The sequence below is a fragment of the Hemicordylus capensis genome, chromosome 4 (assembly GCF_027244095.1).
Source record: "Hemicordylus capensis ecotype Gifberg chromosome 4, rHemCap1.1.pri, whole genome shotgun sequence".
Classification (NCBI taxonomy): domain Eukaryota; kingdom Metazoa; phylum Chordata; class Lepidosauria; order Squamata; family Cordylidae; genus Hemicordylus; species Hemicordylus capensis.
In genome coordinates this window covers 76,885,833-76,901,604 of record NC_069660.1, presented here as the reverse complement: position 1 = coordinate 76,901,604, position 15,772 = coordinate 76,885,833, and the positions used below count along the sequence as shown (strand labels likewise).

The following is a 15,772-nucleotide window of genomic DNA, read 5'->3' as shown; positions in this document are numbered from 1 at the left end:
TTTGAGTTGTGCACCCCTGTTCTAGGCTCTGTGCACAAAGATGCATTTCCAAGAGCTGCCACCTCTTCCTCCTTGTCACGCTCAAAGTGACTGGCCTTAGGTAAGGTATATAATGTACAGGTATTATGTACGTTCACCATTCTTGTGTGTGTCACCCAGCTTTTTCCAATAAAGTGTTCTAGGATTTGATTGACAGGCACAGGAGGATTAATACTGACATTTAGAAACTCTACCTTTTCCTACCCATTTTCTCCCACATCCCAATCCAGCCCTTCAACCATTTCCTGAGCCCCTAACATTGTAACATGAACAAAGAGCCTTTCCTTCTATTTCCAAAGCATATATTTGGAACACTGGATGATGCACCTTCCACGGAACGTCTGCTTTCTCACATGGACTGCCTGGGCTTTCACTGCCAAAACCAGGCCCCTGTAGAGGTTTTCTAAACTCTCAGTCTAAAAACCGTCAGCATCCACTTCATACCTTTTTTTAATTTCATGTCTAATGCTGCTCCCTGGTGTTCAGAAAGTGAAATACAGAAGTCTCCAATAAATTTGTTCATAGTTTTACAACAAATTAACAGGCTACTCCTTTCGAATGAGAACCCTCAATTCCAGATAAGTTTGAGACTTAAACAAGCAGTTTCCAAGTGCAACAATGGAAAGGGATTGATACTTAATTGGTCTATATTCTTAAAGTCTTCAGCAGTGCAGTGAGATATAAAAGCCTTAAATTGTCACATTTTACAGTTATAAAATGATGAATCGTTAGGATATGTACAAAATAAAGTACACAAGAACAACATATAAAGCAAAGACACTAAATGAATTATATGTTCAACAAGGGTATGAAAAGTATGTTGGGAGAAAAAGAGAGTAAGGATGTTTTACTAATGAGGGAGGTAAGCAAAGAAGGAGGCTATAGATAGCCTCTTTCACAAATGACACAAAGAATGACATGTTTCCTCCCAAACCTTCTGAATATGGTCAGCATAAGAAGCAACAATCTTTCCAAGAAATATTGCTTTTAAAGTAAATGATCTGGTGGACATGTGTTGTGTCTTAGTCCTGTGAAAAAAAATGCAATATTTAAGATATGCAATAATGGTTGTGCCATGAATTTTGCCCTAGAAAATATTTTCATTTAGGGATGGCTTTGCTTACTCTAGAAATGGTGGAAATGGCATCTTCAAAACCACAAAAATGTTATCTGTATTGTGGGTTTATGAGCCATCATTGAAAAATTCATAAGGGGATTTAAGAACTTCTTGTGAAAGCACTCTGACATGCTCAGTCTCCAGTTTGTAATCTTTAGAACAAGGACCTCTTTCTTTTTTTGCTTAACTTATAAAGTAGCATATATGTACACTATCATATTAGGGGAAGGACAACAGCTCAATCGTGGAACATTTGCTTTGTATGCCAGGAAGAAGATCGCAGATTCAACTGCTAGTCAAAGTTGCTAGTTAAATGCTAACCAGGTTGGTAGCAAGTGATGGGAATGACTTCTGCTGGAGACCCTGAAGAGCCACTGCTAACCAGAGAAAACAATACTCAGATAGAAGGACCAATGGTCTGACTCAGTATAAGGCAGCTTCCTGTATCAATACATATGCTCAGCAATAAATTCTATTGATGAAAAGGGGAAAGGAGTCACAAATGGAGATAAAGAATAAAGCTATATTATGAAAAGGCCACATGCATTTAGGTTCAAGATGCCAAAAGACAAGCTTATTTTCATGTACTGCATTTTTTCCATATATACACAGAAGTCGGATTAGGTCACAGAATCATAGAACGGTGGAGGTGAAAGGGACCTTGGAGGTCTTCTAGTCCAGCTCCCACTCCAACTTGGAGAACAGCACGAGAATTTATCATTACATTTACACCTCACTTTCCCTCCAAGAAGCTCAGACTGGGTGAACCCAGCTTACAAGGTCAAACCACCGAAGCAGCTTTGTTATGTCTCACAGACCAGTCTCTGGGCAAAGAATTGTCATGTTGAGTCAAGCTAAGGTCCATCTAATCCAGAATTCTGCTTCCAGTAGTGACCAGGCAGATGCCTCTGGAAGCTCACAAGCAGGACATAACAGTGATCACCACCTCCTACTGTTATCAGTATTCCTGATACTCGAGGAATACTGTCTCTAACCATGGAGGTTCCATAGACCTATCCTCCATGGATGCATCTAAACTAGGAGCATGCATGCACAGATTTCTCCTTGGAGCCACCATACAGATTCCACCCTCAGCCATGCCCAAGCTTGGGTTTGCTCCTTCCATAGATGGAATGGAGCTACAGAACCCACCCACAGGTTGAGGAACATAAATGCACCAGCAGGCACAAGCAGTGGGAGCTGAAGCTTCTCCCAGTCCCTCATCAGCACACCTAGAGTTTAATGGAGGATTTCTTAGTACCTCTGTAGGTGGCTTATTCTTATGCTTCCTTTCATGGGGCAAGAAGGAATAGTAACTGGATTCTAAAGTGGCATGAGGGGGAGCATCCATGATTTAGATGTTCGTTTTGCTGACTGGGATATGTGAAAATGGGTTAAGAACAGCCAACACCCAGACTAATGCTGCACTGACACAACAGTGTTTTCTGTTGCACAGGGGGTGCAATTTGCTATTATTCCCTGCTTCTCTCTCTGCCTCCTGAAAATATGTCCCTGAGGGTTGTGGGACTCTCAGGGACATGTTAGCTCACATACTGCACAGCAGATGAAGGGTGGGAGCATACCTTGGCTGCGCTGTCTACAAGGATGTAAGAAACAGACCTGCTTTGCTATGTAGGTGGGACTGTTCTGCTCCGATGAACACCTGTTCAATCACAGGCTGCAACAATACCTGCATTATTGCCAATGGAGGTACTGTTGCAGCCTGCAACTGAGCAGGCAGAACAACCTACACAGCAGCGTGAGTCTGTTTCTTTCATATTTGCAAGCTGCGCAGGTGTGGTCTGCTCCCACCCTCCATTCTCTACATGGTGTGCAAGCCATTTGCAGCAAGGAGTGTAGCAGGAAGGCGGGAGGATCACCAAAAATCACCCTTCTCGTGTGATGGAAAATGTTGTTGCACTGGTGCAGCATTAGTCTGGATGTCAGTCACTGTGTGCATATAAGAGGTGGTGTTCGTGCCATTGCACAGTATGTATTTATGGTAGGCATGTAAATGGAAAGACATATTTTGACAGAACTCCAAATGTAATAGACAATAATGTACTTTGACTTGAGTGGTGTGTTTGACACAATTTCACAGCAGGCTCATAAGCAAACTTGAGAAATATGAGCTTAGTAGAGATCCTACAAGGTATCTAAAGTTGGCTGAAAAGTTAGAGTAGAAGAGACCATGGCTTACGTTCTCCACAGAGCTAGGACAACAAAAGGAGACGCAAGAACACTGGTGCTTAAGTGCACTCCAGTCTTCCTCTGCAGCCACATTGAAGACAGAGGGCAGGATCTTCACTGCTCTCTCTTCCCTTCAGATTTAGTTTTCATATGTAGGAATCTGTCCCTCAGGGTCACACAACCCACAGAGACAGATTCCTGCATGTGAAAAATCAACCTAGAGAGAAGAGAGAGAAGGGACTGTGAAGGAAGGCGAGAGAACACTTAAGCTCTACTGTTCTCCTGACTCTGTAGGGGTACTTTCAATGTCCTAGCCCTGTGATGAATGCAAGCCGTTAATAATTAAAAAAACCCAGTAGGATTCGCCTTCCACAGATGTTAAAATGGTGGCTCAGGGTATGCAATAGCCCCATAGCAAGGCTTCAATTATTCCATCTCATCAAATGAGTCTTCGTCCTCTTCTCCACGGGCTGACTGTGCTATGGCCTTCATCCACCGCTGTTTCAGGTCCTCAGTCTCTGCCACCAGTGTATAGACCTGCTTGGACTGGACGAGCTGGAACACATGGCGGCTGTCATTCTGGGGCATCTCCTTGACTTGGTAGCCCAGGAGCGGAATGGAGATGTGAGCCTTGACATCCTGGGAGGGAAAGAGGCAAAAGTAAGGGGTTGAAAAGACAGGTATTTTCAGATGTCCCAAAACAGACCTCACAAAATCAACCCAGAGCTGCTCCATTGTTTGGCAACAAGGTTACCAACGTAAGCTGATTTTCTGACCTTGAAGATCCAATCTAGTTGCAGCATGCAGTTGCATGTATCTCTCCCCCAATGTGTTTTTGTTTTACCAAAAACAGTCTTGGGAGGCAGCTAGTTTAAGCAGAGAAACTGGGCGTAAGGGGTCCTTAACACTTTCCCCTCCAGCCTTTTTCCCACTCACCTTTTTCCTTCAACTGTTTTTATCTCAAAAGGGAAAATATGCAGGTACCCATATATTTTCCCTCTAAGGGTGGAAAAGCACAGGGGGTGGGCTTAAGCAGAAAAACAGCGGGAGGAGAGTTAAGCAGACCCGGCTTCTTTGCTTAAACTTCTTTTGGTGTGTGTGTGTGTGTGTGTGTGTGTGTGTGTGTGTGTGTGTGTGTGTGTGTGTGTGTGTGAAAGTCAAGGGAAAGATCAGGACCAGCCCAAGGTTTAGTAGCACCCCGCCCTGCCCCCTTCGCTTGTGGGGATGGGTGCCTCTTGTCAGATGGGCAGGCAATCCTCGTTGCCTGTCCAGCCACCCACTTGCTCTTCTTGCTGCTCCTGCGGCTGGCCTGCTGTGGCACATTACAATGGCATCACATTGTGGCGTGGAAACATGACAATAATGCTCCACAGCAGGCCAACAGCAGGACTGATGGCCGAAGGCAGCGAGGAGAGCAAGTGGGTGAGCGGGGGGGTGGGCCGTCCCTGTTGCTTGCCCAGCTGCCCACGTGCTCTCCTCACCGCCTCCGGCTGCCGCTCCAGCCACTGGCCTGCCAGGGTGTGTTATAAGCATGTTGCCGGGCAATGTGGCAGGCCAGCTGTCCAGAAGCAGCTGGAGGGAGCAGAGGGTGGAGGCGGCAAGGAGAGCGGGTGGGTGGCCGGGCAGGCAACAGGAATGGGAATCACCTGCTTGTCGGCCTGCCTTCTCCTGCCCGCGGGGGCGATGTGACCTGGGCCATTAGCGCCCCTCCCCCGCATGCCCACGCACCCTGGCTTGGCTAGCACACCTAGTGGATGATGGGCCGGCCTAGAGCAGGATTCATACAACTACATGTTACATATAGTTTGGCTGTGAGTGCAATCCTTATCACAGGAACTCATTTCTATTCTTTTACAAGGCTGAGTTCAGCACTGCAGAACCCATAAGCATCAGCAGCAGCTCAAAGATAAGGGGGCCCCTGCCAGCTCGCAAGCTTGCTGATCTCCCACTACAACAAATTCAAAGGGTAGAGCAAGCCAAAGCATACCTGAGGTGCAGCATAAACATATAACACAAGAGGGTCATCTTGTGGGATCACAAACCAGCCTCGCATGCTCCCCTTTCCACTTTTATCCAGCAGCTGGAGGAAACTGCACATCAGACTTTGCCCAGAAATTTCTGCAGAGACTTTCTGCCAGTGAAACAAAAAACAAATTGTTCTATTCCGGCGGCTTAGTCCACAGGCTTCTGTTGGCTTCTCAGTAATCCAGCAGAAGAGACAGAGATAAAGTGTCAGACCCATCACCTCCAGATACTATTGGGAGAAACAGCAATACAGAGACAGGCAATGCAAAGTTCATGGGCCATTTCCAGGCTGCCAAGGCCGCTGCTTGTAGTTGTGTGATGCACCAGTATGCGGTAATCCAGTCATTTTAGAGGTAAAGAATTAATGGACTGGATTTATGACCAGCTTGGGCCTCATGTTGTCCACTCCCAGTTTCAGAGGCTCCCCTCCAAAAAGGTCAAGTATTTGTTTCTATAACTTCTATATTATTCACACAAGGGTAGTTATCTGAAGATAAGCTTAACTATTTTATTTTATACTTTGCCCTATGTGTATCTCGTCCTTCCTCCAGGGAGCTCAGGGTGGTATACATGGGGCCAGGTCATATTATCCTCACAACAGCCCTGTAAGGCATACTTGGCTGAGAGAAAGTGACTTGTTCAGGGCCAGCCAAAGAGCTTCATCACAGAGGGGAGCCATGCGAACCTGGGATTCTCACATTCAAATGCAACATACTGGGATCTGCATCACAGTGGCAGGAAGAAAGACCCTAATGTAATAAATATATGAGTGCATAATCATTACTGATCAACAGGGGTCTCCTTGCACACACAATTCAGAAGCTGCTGCTGCTATCGGGCTCTCACATAGACAGAAAATAATTCATCTTTCCATAGTTACTTCTGTTTATGTAGCACCTTCTTAAAAAACACATACAATATTGTTTGTCAAGGCTTTCAGATCAGGGTACATTAAAAAGAGTTAATATTTAATTAAACACGACAAACAAATGCTTAAAAATCAATTCTCCATTGGCTTAAAGCCTAGTCCTTGAAGCTGACCAATTCTTTATTCTTTCTTTCTTTCTTGTTGTTGTTATTAATTATTATTATTATTATAGGTTTCATAGTGCTCCCAAAATATGAAGATGCTTCAATCTCCAGAGGAATTAAGTATCATAGCAACCACCCAGAATGCCACCCCATGTGCCTCTCCTGATGGTGCATGAATGGTATTATTAAAAAAAGGTCCCTTCTTGGTAAAAGACCATACAGAAGGGAGTACTCTTAGCTATTTTGTGTTCAAGCAGTTGCAATTTACCCTACACACACACACACACACAAATATCTGGAGGTAATTCTGTTTACTCAGACTGTGGCTGTCTATAGCATGGCATACAATAAACACTTAACAGTTCAGATCTTTATTACACAAGAGGATAGTACTGACAGTCAAATATACTATGTTTAAACCTTCTTGGGCAGAATGAAAACATTAAATGTAATATATAAAGCCTCTATACAAGCACTATGTTCCCTCACAGTATCTTCTGTAAGCACAGTGAGAAGTTTGTTCTATCATTCTCTTAATCTTCAGCACTTTGGACAGTCTCTCTCTCTCTCTCTCTCTCTCTCTCATTCTCTCTCAGCTCTTCTACACACCTTATGTGGCAGCTAGGTTCCACTGGTGTAGTAAACATGCAAAATGTAAACAGTTTGTAGCTGGCTCTAAATACGGTACTCAGATGTGCTACCAAACCATGATTTGTTGTGATTCTCCAAGGTGTGTCCATTGCATGTTTAGGGATGTACATCTTCCCTTCATTCTTTGTTTAGTGTGGGGAGCAGCAGTGGAAGCTGGCTGCCACATAAGGTGTGAAGCAGCTCCTTGATGTCAGAGTGAAGTTGCTGCAATAACTACATCAAACACATACTGATGGTAACAGCCAACACTGAAGCAGAATCAGAGAAAGAAAAACTAGTCTACGGCAGGAGGACAAATGAGGAAGGAGACATCCAACCTCTTATTTTTCCTCACCTCTAGAATGCCTTTGTTCTTCCCATGCCGCTCATCAGGCAGCAAATGCCCTGTCAGGAAGATGTAGCACTCCATACAGACACGTTTGAGTCCATTCTTGTCATACTGCAATTCAACCTTGTACTCGGAGCACCGGCCGCACACCACCTACCTCCAGGAGAGGATTGAAGGATAGATTTAGAAAGGAAACCTCATTCCTGTTCGCCAATATCTGAATCAAAATATCAGAAGGGAGTTTTGAAGAATTCAGCTTCTCTCCCAGTTACCCTGAATATGACTGACCAACCATGACCATCCTTTTGACCAATTCTCTCAGGAATTCAGACCAAAATGGAGCTTTTTGTCCTTCCATGAGTCTGTGCCATGACTTCCTACCCAAAGGAATTAGGTTGTAGGGGGCAGATAGGCTTACTCACATAGCCACAGGCCCGGCAGTGGTGTCTCCTGCGTGTGATAACACTGAATGGCTCCTTGCAACGCATGCACATGGTCACCAACTTGTCTCTCACCCACTGTGGGGCCCGCTTGCCCAGCTCATGAGGACTGTACTGTTGAGGAAAACAGGGATCAAACAACCCTTGTGGTGGCCTCCATGGCAATGAATGTCATTATGGCTACAGCTGAAAGACTGCATGACAAAGGCAAACCTGAGGGCTGTGTCTGGCTCCTGACCTGTATGGCCTGGTACCACTGCCAGAGCTTTCTTACTCACTGGCCTACAATTATGTCTTTTCTGCAACTCCCACCCCTCCTCCATTTATTACACCCTTTTTAGATCTTCAGCTTTTCTGTAACCCTTTTTACAAAGTGATGGGTTTCAGAAGAGCCAACAATGGCCTTAAAACAACAACAACAAAAAGGGTAGAAGTGAGACAGAGATGAGGATGAGGGAATGGCTGTCAGGAGAATTACACTGAAGTCTTGAGACTCTAATTCAGCTCCTTGGATTGCTGCCTTGAAGCTCTCACTCCTCTTTTCCTTCTTATCAATGGCAGTCTGAAAGGCCTGGTGGGGGGAAACACAACAGAATTTGAAATAAAGCTTAGGCTCAAGCTATGAATGAAAATGACAAACCTATTTGTACAAACCCAGATCTGCCCCAACCATATATAAAATGGGGGTGGGATCCAATTTTAACAGCTAAGGGTCCATACAGGCAGGGTGTTCTAAACCTCCATCTATCCATGGCTCTCTCCTCCTTTGATGGCCTTCTGCCATCAGATCCAACTTCTCCAGGTAGGGTCACAGCTGGTGTACCATTCAAAGTTGGTAAAAGGCACTCCTGATGGCAGAAGGCCAGCAAAAGGGGGAGGATCAATCATGCCTCTCTAGGGAGGGTTCCAAAGCCTGGGCACAATCAGAGACAGCCCTCTCCTACATCCCATCAAATGCACTTCAGATGTTGGCAAGACACAAAGAAGAGCCCCCAGGAGTGGAGGGAGGCCAGTGGCAGCCCGGGTCCAGCCCGCCACCGCAGCCCCCTAGTCCCGCCCCCTGCATCTGACGTCAGATGCTAAGCCCAGCCATACAGGGGGCATATCTTTGCTTGCAAATGGAGCCACACAGCCTCGTTTGCAAGCAACCCCCCCCCCACCGGCCAGCGTCACATATGCAGTGCAGCTGGAGCGGCTCTCCCTGCCTAAAAGGCAGGGGAAATCGCTCTCGGCCATGCTGTGAACGCAGTGCTGGTTTAGCTCACAAACGGGGCCACACAGCCCCATTTGCAAGCAAAATCCCTGGCCAGCACCACGTCTGCAGGCAAAGATTTGCAAGCAAAGATATGCCCCCTGCGTCTGACGTCAGACACAAGGGGTGTGGCTGGGGCAAGAGGTGCTGCCCTTGAGGGGCGATGGCCCAGGTTCTTTGAACCTGTTCGCTCAATGGTGGCTCTACCCCTGAGAGCCCCCCAGCAGATCTTAGTATGGGCTGGACCATATAGGAGAAGGACATCCTCCTCTATGTAGCCACACAATATAACACAAGTTATGCAACAGCCTACATTGCACAGACAGAATGGACAGCTGTTCAGACACAATTGCAGACACCTAAGACCTGTACTTGAGGGCCCATCCCTGCCAGAGGATGGAAGGGACACCAGTGAGCTAGAACCAGTTGATGTTGTGCATACTCACTCAGATTCCCACAAAGGCCCTGAACCCAGAGCTAAGTCAAACTCTGGAATTCACTTCCTAATGAAATTAGAGTTTCCCCTTCTCTGAATGTTATTAAGGAACTAAAAACATACCTGTTTAGTCAGGTTTTAAGTTTATAGTTTTAAAGCTTTGGTTTTAGAATTTCTATTGTATTTTAAATTGTTTTAATTATGTTAATGTTTTAATGGTTTTATATTGTGAACTGCCCGGGGACCTTTTTGTATGGGGAGGTATCTAAATGTACTAAATGAAATGAAATAAATAAAATAATAAATAATAAACAAGGAGCCAATGCATAATTAACCAGCACAAGCAATATCTCCTTTAGATAACACAACTACAGACTCAAGTAAAAGCACTATACACCCCATATATGGGAGGCATTTTAAACCCCAAGCAGAGAGGAGGTCCTGCCCGGCATTCACACTTACTGCACTGTTTTTCTGAAAGCGAAAGCACATAAGCATGATGGTCGGCATTTCCATGAGCAGAAACCTTGGAGGATCAAGGCTGCTGTTCAAGGGAATTCCAGCCATCATACTTATGGTGCTTCCCCCTTCAGACAAACAGCATGGTAAGCGTAAACAATGAACTCAAAGGGGTGAGTGACAGCCGTGGAGGACTTCCTCCCTACTTTTCAAGTTGTAAGCATGAGCGCTGGAGCACTCCATAATGTCTGAACAGGACTATGATGGGCGGAGTGGCCACAGCAGAGGTCAAGGACAGCCAGGATCAAGAGGATGCATCAAACCCTGACTTGGATCTGAATAAAGAAAGCCAGTTTAAGGGACCTATGAGGGAAAGTGACTCCTACCGTTCCTACCTAACCATAAGCATAGAATTACTTTCTGCTTCCACACTATATAGCAGGGCTGCTCAACTTCAGCCCTCCTGCAGATATTGGCCTACTACTCCCATAATCCCTGGCTATTAGTCACTGTGGCTGGGGGGCATTTATTTATTTATTTATCATATTTTTATACCACCTGATATGTACATCTCTAGGTGGTGTACAAATTTTAATATTAAAACTCACAGATTAAAATACATAACACAATAAAAACAATATAAAACAAATTATTAAAATTAATTCTATTTAAAAGCCTGAGAAAACAGGAGAGTCTTGAGGATCTTCCTACAAACAAGCAGAGACGGAGATGCTCTTGTTTCAACAGGGAGCATCTTCCAAAGCCCTGGGGCAGCCACAGAGAAAGCCCGGTCCTGAGTTGCCACCGGACGACCTGGTGGCAACCGTAACTGGACCTCTCCAGAAGATTGTAGAAGGCAGCAGGGTTCATGACAGAGGAGGCTTAAATAGTCTGGACCCAAGCCGTTAAGGGCTTTATAGGTAATAACCAGCACTTTGTATTTCACCCAGAAACATATTGGCAGCCAGTGCAGTTCTTTCAAAACTGGTGTTATATGGTCCCTTTGTGTTGTTCCAGAGACCAATCTGGCTGCCACATTCTGTAGCAATTGTAGTTTCCGGACTACATACAAAGGCAGCCCCATGTAGAGCACATTACAGTAGTCAAGCCTGGAGGTTACTAGCATATGTACCACTGTTTTAAGGTCATTCACCTCTGGAAATTGACGTAGCTGACGTATCAGCCGAAGCTGATAAAAAGCACTCCTGGCCACTGCCTTAACCTGAGAAACCAGGGAGAGCTTTGGGTCCAGGAGCACTTTATGGTAACTGAGTCCAAAAACAACTGGGGGAGGGGCAAAGTTGAGTAGACTGGCTATAGAGGAACATGATGACCCCTGTGCCTTTACCAGCCTTACTGCATTCTAAGTGGATGTGGGCTTTTATTTTAGGAGTAAGATGACTAGTCTGCTAGAAGCCAGTTAGGACTTATCTAGATGGTAATATATTCCAGTTTTAGTGCAAATTACAATGGGAGATAAAATGAGAAATTTGTGCAACATTCAAGGATGTCATGAAATATTATTGCATCACCTGCTGGCAATCTGTGAAAAAAAGCTTTTTTTCCAAGTTAGAATAAAAGGAGTTTGAAAAAAATGGCTTTTTCACAGGCTGCAGTAGATTGCCAACAGATGGCACTAAGTACCTTATGAGATATCCTTGAACATTTGTGGATTTCCTATTTTATCTCCCATATAATTGTGCTGAAGTTGGAATATATCACCATCTGGAAGAGCTGCTTTTCATATTGTTCAGAATCTTGCCAGTGACACAGAACTGCAGTATGGATTACCTTTATCCAAGCATTCATATCCTCTTGGGACCTGCATAGAAAGAAAAGTCACCTGTTGGAGAGGAATATTTCTGTGCTCCACTTGCTAGAGAGAAGAATATTCCCTGCTCAATTACCTAGCTTGCAACTCCAGAGTTCGCTGCTTCCCTGACACGAGGAAAGCATGAGGAAATTCCACATCATTTAGCTCCCGAACCTGAAAGTCCAGATAAGCAAAACAATTAGTACTGGTATCAGGGCAAATGCCATATTTTATTTTATTTTATTTTATTTATATAGCAATATATATCTCCAGGCGGTTTCCTTATATGGTGCACCCAGACATACTTAATTTTAGCTGTGAGTCCACTATGGAGCACATTCACTGTATTTTGGACAGATATATAACCTTCTCCCCTAGCTTGAACCCAGAGGAAACTGTTTGCTAATATTTTTAAACAAGATAATGTTGTAAACTGTTTTTCAGGGTTTTTAAATTGTTGTTTTTGTTTAATTACTGTTTTATGATGTTTTAATTGTTAATTGTTTTATACTGTTTCTTAATTTTTGTTTTAATTAACTGATTTTAATGGTTTGTCTTAATTGTAAACCACCCTGAGCCATTTGGAAGGGCGGTATAAAAAAAAAATCAAATCAATCAAAAAGATTCCTTTTGTGGGGAAGAGCAGACAACCCAGCTAAAGCATATGGGGAGGGGCAAACAGAAAGAGGAAATCAGCATTCAATGTATTATCAAAATTTAAAAATACCATTGCAGTATTAAAAATACCATTACAGTATTTACCTGAATACAAGTCTAGGAGCTGGGTCTCATGATCAGTGAGACCTGGTTTCTAAGGGTGAGCAGGAAGAGCGGGCTTAGTCCGCTCTCCCCGCACATGAGCAGTCTGCTCTGGGCGGCCAAACTGGCCGCTCAGACGACTGCTGGCTCTGTAACGGAGCCAGCAGGTGCTGGAGGGAACGGGGGAAAATCGGCCCCCATAAGCTCCAGCATGCCCTGCACGAGCACGCAGGGCACGCGGGAGAGACCCCCGGAGCCGGCTTTTCACCTCCCCTCCGGGGGCTACTCATGAGTAGCCGCGGCACGGAGACACACTGCAGCTACTCACAATGAAAAAACCCAGGTTTGTGGCGCGCTCGTCAGCAAACCCAGTTTATGGGGAGGGGTACTTAGGCGGGTTAACCGCCTGCAAGCCCAGTAGCTCACATGGTCAGCTGAAATCAGGCTAGGCTCTCCTAGCCCGATTTCAGCTGATCGTCAGAATAGCCTCTAGGTTTTTTCCAAGTTCTTTGATGTTAGAAATTGGGTGGTCATCTTAGATTTAAAGTCCTCTTCTTTTTAGGTCAGTACAGGTATAACCATATTTAGCCTCTATTTTTAAGGGGTTATCTTAAATTCAAATTCATCTTCTATTCAGGTAAGCACAGAAATATTCTGTCCTCCTCAAATTATTTGTTCTCATAAGACAATATGAGACAAGCTTTGTTTCTGAATGTGTATAGCTTGGTGTACTTGTTCCCCCACCCCTCTGTTTTTAGCTTACTTTCCTTAATGAAAGTAAGCTTATGAGATCATCTAGTATTCTGTATGTCCAGGTATCTGTGTGTCTCCCCATCAACTTCGCAATGCCTGGACCAATATGAACCAAATTGGGTACAGTTGGAGGGACAGAGAGGGACACCTCTGTGACAGAGTTCATGATGCCGATTCAAGATGGCAGATGCATGAACGTTTGAGGTGCGAGTAGATTAACCTGTGGACCGTTTAACCGATTTGAACCAAATTTGGTACAGTTATCATGAGTGACACATAGGGACACTTCAGTGGCATAGTTTTTGATGATGTCATCCACCCTAATTCAAGATAGCGGACACATAAATGTTTGAAACACGTGGGCTAACTTGTGAACCGCCTAACTGATTTGAACCAAATTTGCTACAGCTGTAAGAACAGCTCAAGAGCGTAATGTGGATCAACCAACTGATTTGGACCAAATTTGGTGCAGTTGTAGTGAGTGACACAAAAGGACACCTGAATGGCATAGTTTGTGAAGATGTCATCCACCCCACTTCAAGATGGCGGACATGTGAACATTTGAGGAACAAGAGGACTAACTTGTGAACTGCCTAACCAATTTGAACCAAATTTGGTACAGTTGTAGGGACACATAGGGACACTTCAAAGGCATAGTTTGTGATGATGTCATTCACCCTGATTCAAGATGGCGGATATGTGAAGTGGGCTAACTTGTGAACTGCCTAACCAATTTGGACCAATTTAGTCCAGTCGTCGGGAAAGTGAAAGGACAGTAGGCAGATTAGTTCTTACCAGAACTTGTTATTAATTGTTGAATAGTTGCCAAAAGACATTCTACCAGAAATGTCAACTGTGTTGAAACAGATGGGGCAAGAGTGTAGATTACTGTACACAGACAGAATAAATGAGAAAGCAATTAAATTTGCTGACCTTCATACCCTCCACATCAATTCGGCTGTGCACCTGAAACTCTGCACCCACTTGGATAACTTTTGGTACACAGTACAGCAGCAAGTTATTAAACTGAGGGAGCAAGATGTAAAAAGAAAATACACACACACAAAGTTAAACATGAACAAAGCTGGAAAAAATTGATGAACCAGATAGTCAAATAACCCATATGCCCCAATTAACCCCTCCATTCATTACACACTATAGGTTGGTTTAATTTACTCCTCAACTACACACACACACACACACACACACACACACACACACACACACCATTATTTCACATAGCAGACAGTGATAATTACAAAATCAATGCAGCCTGTGCTATGTGTAGATAAAGGTACCTGTACTTTCCTGGGACTTACCACAGTCCTAGGTGTGTGATTTAGCATCAAGCCAGGAGAATGAAATGTTGCTACTGGAACATGTCCAGTTTTGCATTAGCATAGACCTGAACATCTTGTGGACAGTGTACCCTGTAATAGAGAGTCGCAGATCTTTGGAAATTTCCAAAAGCTGCAATGGCCTTGGGCTGGGGATTATGGGAGCTGTAGTCAATAGCATGTGGTAATCCCTGTTTCAGGGAACACTGCTTGTGACCCATGAAGCCAAACATACCCCTCTAGTCCATTTATTATGGCCTGTCAAATGCTCAACAAATCCCCTTGGTTTTTGCAGTGCCAGGCAGGCAGCAAAAACAGACCCTGTAAAGAATATAGCACTGGTGGCATGTACACCAGGGAGATGGGCAGGGGCTTTAATATCACATTAACCAATGTGTTTCCTGCACACACCACCAGTGAAAGATGAGCCAGAAGTCATTCACTATCTGACTTGGATGAGAAAAAGCCCCAACCCCCGAGAGAACTGCATACAGTGCTACCTGGTAGCACATTTCTTGTACAAAGAGACCATTTCCTTTGGGCTCACTGTGTGTAGCAGGTTGCCAGTGATAGGGAGACACCAAAAAGGTGACACCAAAGGGGATTACAGGTTTGATTTATGGGCCACCATACACAGCTGAGTTGCATTAAACTTTGTGAGTCACTAGTCATGAACTAGGAGGAACATTTTCAAGGAATAGTCATAAGAAGAGCCCAAAAGGCATATTTAGTCTAGTTCTGTTTCCCACAGTGGCCAACCAAATGTCTCTGGGAAGCCCACAAGCAGCAGATGGAAGGCATGCCCCGTTTCTTTGCTCTCCTGAAACTGGTATTCAGAGGCCTAACCTGGAGGTAGTATAAAGCCATCAAGACTGGAAGCCAGAGGCGTAACTATAGGGGGGGCAGGGGGGGCACGTGTCCCGGGCACCATCTTTTCTGGTCACATGGGGGGCGCCGCCATGACAAAAAAATTTTTTTAAATTTTTTTAAAATTTTTTGTTAATACAAATGTTTCCTGCTCAGTGCAGCAGCACTGCAGCAGTCAAGGAAGCATGTCAGCGCCCCCTCCCCCACGAGCGGTCCCGCCCGCGCTGCCCGCGCCCCCCCCCATTGCTTTGCTGGCGTCTGGCGGCCAGTCAGT

The 15,772-nt window shown here is 44.7% G+C and overlaps 1 protein-coding gene across 6 annotated transcripts in view; it reads right to left on the bottom strand.

Moving 5' to 3' along the window:
- Positions 1-1,659: 1,659 nt before the first annotated feature.
- FGD2 (FYVE, RhoGEF and PH domain containing 2) overlaps positions 1,660-15,772 on the bottom strand; it is a 31,726-nt gene continuing 17,613 nt past the window's right edge. For all 6 annotated transcript variants that reach the window (XM_053313497.1, XM_053313501.1, XM_053313500.1 and 3 more), the window contains 8 exons: positions 14,228-14,320; positions 11,877-11,956; positions 11,761-11,791; positions 8,301-8,393; positions 7,805-7,936; positions 7,389-7,535; positions 5,334-5,477; positions 1,660-3,985 (listed from right to left, as the gene is read on the bottom strand). In XM_053313497.1, coding sequence (XP_053169472.1) covers positions 3,773-3,985; positions 5,334-5,477; positions 7,389-7,535; positions 7,805-7,936; positions 8,301-8,393; positions 11,761-11,791; positions 11,877-11,956; positions 14,228-14,320 — 933 coding nt within the window. In that variant the 3' untranslated portion in view covers positions 1,660-3,772. The remainder of the gene's footprint in view (positions 3,986-5,333; positions 5,478-7,388; positions 7,536-7,804; positions 7,937-8,300; positions 8,394-11,760; positions 11,792-11,876; positions 11,957-14,227; positions 14,321-15,772) is intronic.